The 14,209-nt window shown below is 41.0% G+C and overlaps 2 protein-coding genes across 6 annotated transcripts in view; one reads left to right on the top strand and one right to left on the bottom strand.

Annotated features, from left to right (window-relative positions):
- The window catches only part of Unc50 (Unc50 RNA binding protein), a 192,623-nt gene that overhangs the window by 72,550 nt on the left and 105,864 nt on the right, over positions 1-14,209 (top strand). The gene's annotated exons all lie outside the window — the stretch shown is intronic.
- LOC143024258 (uncharacterized) lies at positions 3,923-12,888 on the bottom strand. The gene is made up of 6 exons (XM_076183044.1): positions 12,736-12,888; positions 10,510-10,647; positions 10,037-10,173; positions 9,537-9,784; positions 8,922-9,086; positions 3,923-5,368 (listed from the first exon to the last, which is right to left on the bottom strand). Exons 1-6 carry the CDS (start codon positions 12,886-12,888, stop codon positions 4,497-4,499), a joined length of 1,713 nt encoding a protein of 570 aa, XP_076039159.1. The 3' UTR covers positions 3,923-4,496.

The following is a 14,209-nucleotide window of genomic DNA, read 5'->3' on the forward strand; positions in this document are numbered from 1 at the left end:
TATTTTGAATGCCTTTTTCTTACACTGGTGGATGATGCACTCTGGATATTTCAATTCCTGATAAACCTCCTTTATGTGCCTAAACTCGTCCTCTAAGAATTCAGGGCTACATATTCTGAGAGCTCTGAGGTAGAAACCTATGACTACACCTTTTTTAATACTGAGGTCATGGTGGGATAGGAAGTGAGTCAAATCGTCCTTATTGGTTGGTTTCCTGTAGACTGTAAATTTTAAAAAATTATCATGTTTGATGATAAGGGTATCCAAAAATGGAAGGGAATCGTTGATTTCTTCCTCCAAGGTGAACTGGATGGATGGCTCAACCTCGTTCAGAGCCGCTTGGAGTTTGGGGATGTCAAACCGTCTGGGGGAAATTAGTAGTATGTCATCCACATAGCGAAGCCATACTACGTTGCCAGGAACGATATCTGAGAAAGGCCCTGCTTCTAAAAATTCCATGAACAGGTTGGCAAGGATAGCGCTCAAAGGAGAGCCCATGGCCATGCCAAACCTTTGGTGAAAGTACTGGTCCTGGAATTTGAAATAATTAAATTGAACACAAAGCTGTATTAAATCCACAAAGTCATTGGGGGGAATAGGGAGGTCAGTGTGGGAACTAGTGATTTTAGCCCTAAGGAGGTCAATCGCTTTAAGGGTCGGGACACGTGTGAATAACGAAGTCACATCCAGGCTGGCCAGCTTTTTGTTGCGAGTAAGAACGTCCTTAATTCTATTCAATAGGTCCCCTGAGTGTTTCAAATGAGCACCGCTGATGGTACCCAAAAGGCGAGACAAATGTTTGGCCAGTGCACCTGCCAGTTTGTATGGCGCACTCCCGATCCCTGATGTAATTGGTCTCATGGGTATATTGGGCTTGTGGGTTTTTGGGAGCCCATACAAGGTGGCTGGACGTGGGAGGTTTGGCAGGAGGTGAAGTAAACACTTACCAGTTTCTGATTTCCTAAGAATCCTCCTGGCTGCCTTAAGGAAGTTATTTGTCTCGACGTCCACTTTCGCCTGGGTGACTTTCAAATTAAATCTTTTTCCTGACAGTTTGAGACCATTATTTCTTGTTGGATTCTCATTCAGTGTGAAAATTTCGTCACTTTTGATGTCAATTGCCTTTAGAATCTTGTCAATTGCCTTTAGAATTTTAAAGACCTGTATCAAGTCTCCTCTGAGTCTATGCTTTTTTAGGGAAAACAGATTCATATGTTTTAGTTGATTTTCATATGATTTATTTTTGATATTTGGAATCAGTTTTGTGGCTCGCTGTTGTACTTTTTCCAATCTGTCAATGTCTTTAATGAGATTCGGTGACTATACGGAACCAGCATATTCCAAATGTGGACGAACTAATGATTTATATAGCTTGTTAATGAGAGATGGAATTTTGAAATTAAAATATTGCACAATCAGTCCTAGAATCTTATTTGCTTTCTCAGAGGCGGAAATACACTTTTTAGATGATTTGAGATTGGACTGTGGCAGCTGGCAACTGTATCTAGACCCTTCCATAGAGCTCTACAGAAAGAATATTGGATTGCTGTCTTTGTTGTGTAAATCTGAAGCTAGTAGGCAAATAAAGCAGGAGTGCAGTCTTTGTTCATTTGTCACTTATTCATGAAAGAGTGAAGGAAAACCAGTGTCAGTTGAAAAAGAAAGATCTTGGGTTGAATCTGCAGTCCAAGTGCCAACCCCATGGGACCACACATCCAGATGGAGCTAATATTGCCGAGCTTTTGAGATAGGTGATGGATGGGGAGATTATTATCACCAATGTCCATCCCATAAGACCCCTTCCTGCCTCTTCCTGGAAAGGGTCATTACTGGTTAGCAACCTCTTAAGTCTAGGTTTATATTTCAATTGAGTAAAATCATTAGATATTAAGATAAAACCCTTTTGTAGGGATTAACAGGGTCCCATTTGATATTTGCTTAAGCATATTATAGTAAATATGCTGTCACATTGAAAGGAATAATATAGAATAGTTACAATTTCCTAAATCCAGGGGTCACCCTTCACCAGAATTGAAATATATGGTATTAGAATGAAGAAAACTTGTAAAGTGTATTACATATACCAAGGCTTTTTCCGCCTTACAAGGGAGGTAGCCAAAAAGGAAAAGGCATAAAATCATTCCCACCCATTCCATCCCTGAATACACTCCACACCCCTCCACCCTCCCTCTTATCTTAGCACCTCCTGGATGACAGGTCATCCCTGCACCTTGTCCACTGCCCTGGGTCAGAAGCAGTGTCACAAGACACAGCACATCCACAGCAAGGCCGCTTCATTAAATCGGTGACCCCCCCTCTCCGTCCCCCCATTGCATAAAAGGAGAAGACGGGGAGAAATCCCTTCGGGCTGCGTCAAATTTTGGTCACACATACTACCTCACCCCCTATCCCCCTGCCCATTCCACCTCATGCATCACAACATCATCCATATACAACCATTCTCCATTCACCCCTGTCTTCTGTCCTCTCCCGTCCTTCCTCAACAGACATTCCCCTCTTCCCCAAAGCCCCCTTCACCCCATCCATCCACCTCATCCTAGGACGTCCCCTCATGTTCACTCCCTCCACATCTGCCTTCCATACCTCTTTTACTAGTCTTTACTCATTCTTTCCATGTGTCCAAACCATCCTAATACTCTTTCATCAACCCTATCTCCCAACTCCCTTTCCACCCCCGTTCTTCTCCTCACCTCCTCATTTCTCACTCTATCTAGCCTAGTAACCCCCATCATACTTCTCAGACACCTCATCTCAAACACATTCAAACTCCTTCTCTCTTCCTCTCTTTATGTTCCATGTTTCTGCCCCACACTGTGCTGTTGGCACAATCACTCCTTCATATAGTCTCCTCTTAGCATCCATTCCCAAATGTCTATTCCTCATTACACTCTTTAATCCACCAAGGCATTTACTCGCTTCTCTCAATCTACATTCTACCTCCACCTTCACTCCACCTTTTCCTGCCACATTTGCACCCAAGTATCTAAAACTATCCACTTCCTCCAGTCGCTCTCCCTTAATGTTTCTCCATTTTCTTTAACCATCTCCAATCCCTTACCCACTACCCTTGCATTTACCTCTCGCACTACCCCATCCATGTATAAGTTAACACCCAGGGCGACATAACGCATCCTTGACAAAGTCCCACCTTTACCTCGAACCACTCACTCTCTCCATTTCCAATCCTGACCCAAGCTCTACTCTCATAAAAACTCTTGACAGCTCCTAGAAGCTTTCCTCCTATCCCATATATCTGCATAACCTCTCACAGTGCCTTTCTGTCTACCCTATCATAAGCCTTTTCCAGATCCATAAAAGCCCAAAAAATATCCTTCCCCTTTCCTATAGCTTTCTCACATATCTGTCTTACCACAAAGATCTGATCTACACAACCTCTACCTGTCCTAAATCCACACTGTTCCTCACCAATTACTCCCTCTGATCCTCTCCTAATCCTCTCAGTCAAGATCCTCCCATAAGCCTTCCCAACTACACTTAACAAGCTAATCCCTCTGAAACTACTACATTCACATTTGTCCCCTTTCCCCTTGTAAAGTGGAACTATACAGGCACTCCTCCAGTCCTCCAGTACTCTACCCTCTCTCCAGCAAACATTAAATAACCTCACCAGCCCGTCCACCATCACTGTACCTCCTTTTTTTAGACATTCTGCATGGCATCCATCCAGACCAGGTGCCTTACCTGCTTTCATCATCTTAACAACTGCCTTCACTTCATCCTTCCTTATTTCTCCTCCATTCTCCTCACTCCTCACCCTCATTTTCTTAGCATTTCCCACTGCAACTATCTTTCCCTCCCTATCCTCCTTCACTTTTAGCAACTCCCTAAAATAATCTGCCCATGTTCCCCTTACTGCCTTCTCTTCCATTATCATCTCTCCATCTGCACCTTTTACCTTTTCTTCTCTACTTGATTTGCCTCCTCTTCCTCTCTTAATTTCTTTCCAAAACATCTTTTTATTACTTTCAAAAATTTTCTTTCATACTCTTACCCCACTTCACATCTGCTCTCCTCTTTGCCTCCTTTACCTTTTGCTTTACTTCTCTTTTCTTTTCTTTGTACCTCTTATATGACTCTCTCGTCCTATTTTGTAACCAATCTGTGAAAGCTCGCTTCTTCTCTTCTACAACCTTCTTTGTTTCCTCATCCCACCATTCACTACCCTTCCTTCTATTTCCTCCTGTCCTTCTTGTTCCACACACCATCTTTGCACACTTTGTGACTCCCTCCTTGAACCATCCCCATTCCTCCTCCACACCTAGCTCTACTCTATCCTTCACTCCCTCGCACTCCTCCTTCAGCTTCTTCTTGTACTCCTTCTCCTTTTCCTTTTCATTTAAAGAGTTCACTCTAAGCACCTCCCTACCTTTTGTCCCTTTCCTCTTTGTCCATCTATCCTCCACTCTCAACTTACCTTCCACCAAAAAATGTGTATTACAAGGCTAAAAGAAGGGTTATTTGTATTTTGGGAACACTTTGAGAAAAAGCGAGTTTAACCAATTTGTGAAGTAAATGATATATCCTCTACAGTCACTGGAATTTAGAGCTCCCAGGGCTTTAGAGAGCTGCAAAAGCTCCTTGGGCTGATACCCATGGACAGTAACCAAAGTATTTAAATGGCAGAGGCTTTCCCAGTGAGGACGAAAGTTGTTCCAGCCTTCTATGTGACTGAGCCGAAGATTCAACCTCTTGCTCCCAAGGATTCCACTAATGTAGACATCTTCAAGGGGAATGATGGGAGTTTTGTAAGCAGTTTGTAAGAGATGTGGAAGGAGGTTGGTGGAAAGAATGTAGGAGGTTCCTGATAGGAAAGTGGGCAGGAGTCCTTCAGCATAGTGGGTAGTAGAAAGGTACCATTTTGAGTCAGTGTTACGGAATGGCAGGGCCTTCTGATAGACATAGCCCCCAAAAATGTAACTCTCATACTCTTTTGTCTTGGAATTGATAAAGTATGAAATTAATTCAAATGAGTTCCATGGCGCACAGTATGGAAAAATTGGATTTTCAATTTGTTGTACAATGTTAACATTAAGTCCTAAAGGCCAGTCTTCTTCTGGTTGTGCAGGTGCATGGCGACCATAGGTATATGTGCGGGCATATTGCAGGCAATTCAGTAGTCTTTGTAAAGCCCTCACATTCAAGAGGACATCATCATCTATTTTGAGAATGTAGGGAACTTTTGGACAGTGTTGGAGAAGCCAATGCAAACTAGCCAATGTCTTCAGGGTCAGGTTCTTGTAAGAATCTTGGAAGTTGTCCATTATGATGTCATTGTAGTTCCTTGCTTCATCTTGTAGGTGTTTCTGTTGTGGGAGAGTGATAAAATCTTATAGATTAACATGGCAGATAGGAAAACGCAGTGGTATGACTTGTAAGGAAAACCCAGTGGATGGAGTCCAAGGATATTTGGAAATTAAACTTGAAATTTCACTTGAGACTACTGTGCCATTTTATTTAGAATTTGGAAGATGGTACTTTTACTTAGAAAAGTGTATTGAGTTGTAACACCAAGGGATGTGTTTCTATAGTGTTCTCTTCAGGGATTGTAGAATTTACCATGGTATGACAATTTTATGGAAAATTGAGAAAGGTTTAGTTTTAAAACAGTAATCATATGTAAATTTGTAGATAGAGTTTTAGTTTGGTAAAATTTATGAATTTCTTATCTCTAATAGTGATTATAATCATACTTTGACATGCAATGATAAGGGCCAGAAGCATAGTTCATATATGTATATCATAAGTTTCAGGAAGCAAAGAAGGGTGTAGAAAAGAAGAAGCAAGCATTCATTGGCTACAAATTTAGACAAAGGAATCATATGAGAGGTACAAAGTAAAGAGAAGGGAAGTTAAGCATAAGATAAAGGAAGCAAAGAGGAAAGCAGATGTGACATGGGGTAAGAGTATGACAGAAAATTTTGAAAGTAATAAAAAGATGTTTTGGAAAGAAATTAAAACGGGAAGAGGAGGTGCAGATGGAGAGATGATAATGGGAGAGAAGGCAGTGAGAGGAAGGTGGGCAGAGTATTTTAGGGAGTTGCTAAATGTGAAGGAGGATAGGGAGGGAAAGGAAGTTGCAGTGGGAAGTGCTAAGAAAATGAGTGATGAGTGAGGAAAATGGAGGAGAAATAGGGAAAGATGAAGTGAAAGCAGTTGTTAAGATGATGAGAGCAGGTAAGACCCCTGGTCTGGATGGATGCCATGCAGAATGTCTGAAGAAAGGAGGTACAGTTATGGTGGACTGGCTGGTGAGGTTATTTAATGTTTGTTTAAGAGAGGGTTGAGTGCCGGAGGACTGGAGGAGAGCCTGTATAGTTCCACATTACAAGGGGAAGAGGGACAAGTGTGAGTGTAGTAGTTTCAGAGGGATCAGCTTGTTTAGTGTAGTTGGGAAGGCTTATGGGAGGGTCTTGATTGAGAGGATTAGGAGAGGAACATAGGTGAGGAACATTGTGGTTGTAGGATGGGTAGAGGTTGTGTAGATCAGATCTTTGTGGTAAGACAGATATGTGAGAAAGCTATAGGAAAAGGTAAGGATGTTTTTTGGGTTTTTATGGATCTGGAAAAGGCTTATGACAGGGTAGACAGGAAGGCACTGTGGGAGGTACTGTAGATATATGGGATAGGAGGAAACCTGTTAAGAACAGTCAAGAGTTTTTACAAGAGTAGTAGAGCTTGTGTTAGGATTAGAAATTGAGAAAGTGAATGGTTTGAGGTAAAGGTGGGACTTCGTCAGGGGTGTATTATGTCGCCCTGACTATTCAATCTATACATGGATGGGGTGGTGCAAGAAGTGAATGCAAGGGTAATGGGTCAGGGGTTGGAGATGGTTAAAGAAAATGCAGAAAAGTGGGAGGTGAGCCAGCTGTTGTTTGCTGATGACACTGCACTTGTAGCAGGATCAGAGAAGGGATTGAGGAAGTTAGTGACAGTTTGAGAAGGTGTGTGAAAGAAGGAAGCTGAAGATAAATGTGGGCAAAAGGTGATGAGATGTACAAGGGGAGAGAGTGACAGCAGGCTGGAAGTGAGTATTAAGGGTGAGAGACTGGAGGAACTGGATAGTTTTAGATGGGTGCAAATGTGGCAGGAAAGGGAGGAGTGTAGGTGGAGGTAGAATGTAGATTGAGAGAAGTAATAAATGCCTAGGTGGATTAAAAAGTGTAATGAGAAATAGACATCTGGGAATGGAGTGATTGTGCCAACAGCACTGTACAGGGCAGAAACATGGAACATAAGAGAGGAAGAGAGAAGGAGTTTGAATGTGTTTGAGATGAAATGCCTGAGAAGTATGATAGGGGTTACTAGGCTAGATAGTGTGAGAAATGAGGAGGTGAGGAGGAGAACGGTGTGGAAAGGGAGCTGGGAGATAGGGTTGATGAAAGAATATTAGGATGGTTTGAACACATGGAAAGAATGAGTGAAGAAAGATTAGTGAAAGAGGTGTGGAAGGCAGAAGTGAAAGGAGTGAATATGAGGGGGTGTCCTAGGATGAGATGGATGGATGGGGTGAAAGGGGCATTACAAATGAGAGGAATGTCTGTTGAGGAAGGACGGGAGAGGACAGAGGATAGGGGTAATTGGAGAAGGGTTGTGTATGAATGATGCTGTGATGCATGAGGGGGAGTGGGTGGGGGATGGGGGGTGAGGAAGTATGTACGAGAAAAAATTGACTCAGCTCGAAGGGATTTCTCCCCGTCTTCTCCTTTTCTGCATGAGGGGACGGAGAGGGTGGTCGCCGAATTTATGAAGGGGCTTTGCTGTGGATGTGCTGTTTCTTGCGACACTGCTTCTGACCCAGGGCAGTGGACAGGATGCAGGGATGACCCGTCATCCAGGAGTTGGCAAAATAAGAGGGAGGGTGGAGGTGAGTGGGATATGTAGGGAATGGAATGGGTGGGAGTGATTTCTATGCCTTTTTCTTTTTGGCTACCTCCTGTGTAAGGGGGAAAAAGCCTTTGGTATATGTGTGTAGTTTCAATTTTGTTTTTTGTTTTCTTTTCTTCTTCTTTTTCTTCTCTTTCCTATCTATCTGTATACCAAGGGATTTTCCCCCTTACAAGGGAGGTAGCCAAGTCAAAATATAAGTACATTTTCCTACCCATTCCACTCCCAATTCACCCTTTCTTCCCTCTCATCTTAGCCCGTTATAATGATAGTCATCCCTGTATCCCGCCTATTGCCCCAGATCAAAAGCAATGCACCAAGACACAGCACATCCACAGTAATGCCTCTTCTCATGCTGAAAAAGAGAAGGGGAAAAATCCTTTTGGAATGCATCAAAATATCATTCATACAGAACCACATCCTATCCTCCACACCCTCCCTTCTTTGCATCACAGTATCATCTATACACAGCCATTCTCTGCTCATCCCTACCTTGCTCACCCCTTTCACCCCATCCTTTTCTTCTTCTTCTTTTTCTTCTCCTCCTCCTCCTCCCCCCCCCCCTTCTGGCTGTGCCCAGGTATTATATTGAGCTGGAGGAATCCTTTTTGATTCTCCTTTTGGCATCTGTATTTCACTTATGTATTATAACTTCCTTCAAGCAGTGTTATTCAACCAAAGGAAACCTTTATCAGTATCAAAGAGCAAAACCTCGCAATCCTATGGCATCTATGTTTAATTCCCATATTTATTTTAGCTGCTGCTTGGGAATTTTATTCACCTAAAGGATAATGATAATTGTTGCCTTGAGTTTCACTGACTTGAAATCTTTAGCTCTACAATAGCTGACAACAATTCTTGAGTTCTTCCTTAGATCTTCCAGTAAGGAAATGTTGGACTTTTGTGTATGTTGTATGTATGTCACCAGGTTATAATAGTAGGAGAAGGGGAGCAATTGAAGGTTGTCAGCTTATGTGAATAAGTAGAGGAAATACAATTAGACTTGATAGACATTGGGCTGATTCCAGAGACAAAGTGTAAGGGTCCCTTGGGACTGCTCTTCCAGGAGGTTAGGGTGTTGGTGAATTTTGAAGGCAGACGGCAGGAATATAATTTTCTTTGATTGTGTCCTGTAGGTTCCCTATCATTGGTCTCTTCAGCTGAAAGAAACCCAATAAATGTCAAGGGTAGAAACCTATCAACCTGGTGTCATCTATATTTGACTTCAATTTATTCTAGCTGCCATCAAGCAATATTATTGAGCCAAGGGAATATTCAGTAAACATCAAAGGGTTAAAACTTGTGTAAGAGTATTTGGAAATGTGAGACATCCTTCAAATTCTGATTGAATCATTCCTTTCATTTCTATTATGTGTGTCCCTTTCACTCCTTCCCACTTAAAATGTGTGAAGATTGCACTTCCTCACTTTCTCAGTAATATTGCCAGTTCATTCCCAGTGTACTCCTTCATGGAACAAAACTGCCTTACTCTATACATTCTTCTGTGTGATGGCAGACAGAAGGAAAGGAAAATTACCACCTTGTATGGAAGGTTGCCATGTAAATAGCATTATCCAGCAGCAGCCAGAATAAAATGAAATGTACTGCTCAATATGGAAGGAGTTCACATAAGCTAAACAGGATACTAACCTCATCTTCATAATGGCTAGGCCTGCCCACATAGAATAGCATGAGCCAGTGATGGGGAAGTGTGGATCCCCATCCATCTCTTATGGCTTTACGAGCAGAGCGATGATTGGGGCTGGATGGCACAATAAGCAAAAGTTGGAGATTCTTGGAGGCAGGGTTCTCTTTATCACATTGGTTGAGATCCATTGGAATTATCACAAATTTTTCTCTGAAAAGTTGTTAAGCAAGTAAGAACAGGAGCAAGTAAATAGGACTCTGCTTTTTGTATTCACAAGGGTAATAAGAATTGTTACAGTGAGTTTTACTGGCTGGAAACCTGCACCTCCATTGTGGTTGGCACTGGTCATCTAACCTTCCCATAGATTTCTTTGGAAAGATACATGGATGTTTGTGTTGAATTAGTGCAGGAGGGGATAATTTACCAGATCAGCTATTCTTATTTGAAAGGAGGAAAAAATACAAATGAAGCTGATATAGGGAGATCTTGAGCATGGTATGGAGGTTGAGTTCCAGCCAGTCATTTGGAGGTGAGGGTATTCGCAGATTTTGAAAATGGGTAGCAGAGAAACGATTCTTTCTGCTGTCAATCTTGTAGGACTACCATTAGCAGGTACCTGTCTTTAGTCCAAGTCTAACAAGTATGACCTAGATAGGTCAGTGACCCTTACTATTAAAGTGGGCAAAGGTATTGAAACTGGAAAAATGTACTTATTCATATTTAGGACTTGCATGAATGAACTGGAGATATGAGAATTGTGTACAAACAACTTGTAAGAATGACACTTAACTATGGATGACAGCTTGTGAGGGACTAATAAGGGGTACATGCCAGTGGTGGGCCTGGAAAGTGGTTGGTAGGATTTTTTTAATTTATTTATTTATTTATTTTTTTATTTTTTTATTTTTTTCCAATTTATGGTGATAATTTCATACTGAAGACATAGCCATAATCTGTATCAAGTAAGTAGTGTTAACTTCTAATATACTTAGGCCTACAGTACCCAAGGTACACAAAGTCAATTGTGTGTTTTGCAGAAGCTCAGTTGGAGAATAGTTGTTTACAACCATGGACTGGGTAGTGAAATTCAGGGAAAATGTTTGAGTCTTCAGATCTATTCATATATATTCTTGATCAGATTATAGGTGCATTTTATATATAAGGGGGAAAAAGCTGTTGGCACATACAGGTAAACGTCGACTTACGATGGCCGCGACTTACGATTGTTCGACTTTACGATGACGACGACGACGATGACGATATGATAATTTAACCCCTTCCATACGGTGCCGCACACGTAGGCGTCATGAGGAGCAAGTGGATTCGCGACGCTGCCATATCGGCGTCTTGATTATATTCATTGTAGTCGCCCCTGTGTTTTTACATTCTCTCAAATGTGCCCTAAATCCCATTCTCTGTGGTTTTCAAAATTCGCGGGTGAAAGAGAGAACGATCGATATAAGCGGTGACTATATTTTATGATGCGAGTATTATTACGTCACGTCGTACGGCTGGCATTGGCTGCTGCCCGCGAGATTTAAGTACCGTACTGAAAATACATATTATAGTGTTTGAATATGGTAAAAAGGATAAAAATAATTAAATAAACTACTGTATATGTTTAATAGGCTATATTCAGTATCTCTGGTGGTTAATATACAGGTAGGCTAGGTACAGTGACCACGGAACAGAGTGGGGATCGACTTACGATGAGATCGTCTTACGATGGCTCTATCGAAACCTAATGCCATCGTAAGTCGACGTTTACCTGTATATACATATATATATGACGTAAGCAGAGTAGGAAACACAGGAGTCTTAGTCTTGAGCTTATTCTTGACTAGTTTTGCAGGTGTGCTTTGAAAAAGCACATCTGCGAAATTAGTCAGGAATAAACTCAAGACTAAGACTCCTGTGTTTCCTACTCCGCTTACGTCAACCTGTCAGAATGTCTCAAAATATATATATGTATATATATATATATATATATATATATATATATATATATATATATATATATATATATATAATATATATATATATATACAGTAGCCGCGAAAAGTTTGGGCGCAAAATTATAGGCGCCCCAACTTTCCCCTAAACTCAAAACATGCGAAAAATACAACTTTCCACCCAAACTTTTCGCTATTTTTCAATGCTAGCGTTTGTACCCGTATTTAGCCGAGACAATACACACTATTTGGCAACTCTGTTTAGGCGCACTCGATGTCACATGGAGTCACTTTCTAAACATCTCTCACGGAGAGTAGTCTTTTTTTTGCGGTGGTCTCTGTTTTTGTGCCTTGATATCTCCGTAATGGGAAGTGGTAAAGAGCTGGAAAGAGACACAGTTGTTACAATCATAACCCTCTATAAGGAGGGTTTAAGTGTAAAGATATTGCTACTCGTGTGGGAATTGGAGTGCGTCAAGTGCAAAAGTGGACCAAGAAATTTCGAGACGAAGGAAGTGACATCATTCGTACTCCAAAGCTTCGCTCTGGTCGGCCAAGGAAGATATCAAATCGTACTTCTACGGTTCTAACTGCCTCCTACGGTTATTAGGAGGCAGTTAGAACCGTAGAAGTACGATTTGATATCTTCCTTGGCCGACCAGAGCGATGCTTTGGAGTACGAATGATGTCACTTCCTTCGTCTCGAAATTTCTTGGTCCACTTTTGCACTTGACGCACTCCAATTCCCACACGAGTAGCAATATCTTTACACTTATAACCCTCCTTATAGAGGGTTATGATTTTAACAACTGTGTCTCTTTCCAGCTCTTTACCACTTCCCATTACGGAGATATCAAGGCACAAAAACAGAGACCACCGCAAAAAAAAGACTACTCTCCGTGAGAGATGTTTAGAAAGTGACTCCACGTGACATCGAGTGTGCCTAAACAGAGTTGCCAAATAGTGTATATTGTCTCTGCTAAATACGGGTACAAACGCTAGCATTGAAAAATAGCGAAAAGTTTGGGTGGAAAGTTGTATTTTTCGCATGTTTTGAGTTTAGGGGAAAGTTGGGGCGCCTATAATTTTGCGCCCAAACTTTTCGCGGCCACTGTATATATATGTATATATGAATGTATCTTATATGGTGGGAAATATGGTATATAAAACAATGATTCTAATTATTGAGTTAAAAGACTATTTTCATACCTTTGAAGTAGAAAGGACAAGTTGATTTGTGGGCTTTCTGAAATGAGCACAGCTGGGAAAGTGTTCAATTGCAGGGTATTGAAGAACACAGTTATCAGTAGCAGGAACATACTTGGGAGGATGAACATCAATATTTGGTGTAGGGTTCTCCATGATTTGCGCATGATAAGGCAGAAGTGATAGAGTGGTTGGTAAGATTTTCTGGAAGATATAAGAGAACTGGTAATTCCCTCAGCTTGAACAAAACATACAAATAGTATGTTTTGTGGAAGTTGAGGAAGAAGCAGGAACTTCAATTAATAGGCTGCAAGCTACCAAGATAGGTGGAAACCATTATGCTAACAAGTATAGCCTAGACAATGCTATATGAAAGAAAACAAATGTGAAAAGGACTTAGGAGTGTTAATGAATCTGGACCTGAAGTCCAGGAAGCAGTGCATTAGTGTCAGGAATAGGGTTAACATGGCATTAGGATCTTTTGCTAGGACAGTTACAAATAAAAGTGCAGCAGTAATCATTAAACTATCTGGTGATAGACCCATCCTTGACTATGCAGTACAGTTTTGGTCTCGATCCTATAGAATGGGTATTAATTCACTAAGATCAGTAGACAAGAATGACCAAAATTATACAAGAGCTTAAAAATTTAACATACAAAGACAGGATTAGGCACCTTAACTTAAGTTACTGAAAAGATGAAGAGTGCAAGGTGATTTAATAGAGGTATTCAAATGGTTGAAGGGCTTTACTAAGAGTGACTCAGCCAAGGCTATCATATTAAGATAGCAGGGCAGGACACATGGTAATGGATTTCAATTTGAAAAAAATAGGTTTAAGGAAATAGACAAGATCTGGTTTACCAACAGAGTGGTTAACAAATAGTTTTTTGAAGAGGAGATTATAACTTAGGAAAGAGTTGATAGGTGGTAAGGGACATGGAACTGCCTAGTGTAGGCCTTATGGTCTCTTGCAGTCTCCTCCATTCTTATGTTCTTGTCTGTGAATTGTATAAATTGAAACATTTTAAACCAGAACCTTTTCACAACATCCCAATTTTTTCTTTCTTCTTCTTTTTTTCTTCTTTTTCTTCTTTCTCTCTGCTTCTCTCTTCCTTAGTCTCATTGCCTCTCATTTTCACTGTCATTTTCCTTTTCACCTCTTATCCTGAAGCCTGTATGACATTCTGTGGATGTGACCAATTTTCTTGGGGACTCTGGATCTTCTGCAGGAGTGAAATGGAGCAACAAATGGATTGACATTCTCTATAAATTTTTATGTTATGTCTTCATCACCCATATGGATTATCCCAGTTCCTTCCATTGCCGAACCTCCCTTTAGGTTCCATCACGCTGTTCACATTTCTCAACCACTTTTTCCAAATTCTCTTAGATTTTACCATGTTAGTCATTTACTTTCATGTCAGTGTTCTTGTTTTAATTTTTGGCCTCTGTTGATTGTTTTGATACTCCTACCA

The sequence above is a fragment of the Oratosquilla oratoria genome, chromosome 4 (assembly GCF_046742065.1).
Source record: "Oratosquilla oratoria isolate Oo_2021 chromosome 4, ASM4674206v1, whole genome shotgun sequence".
Lineage (NCBI taxonomy): Eukaryota > Metazoa > Arthropoda > Malacostraca > Stomatopoda > Squillidae > Oratosquilla > Oratosquilla oratoria.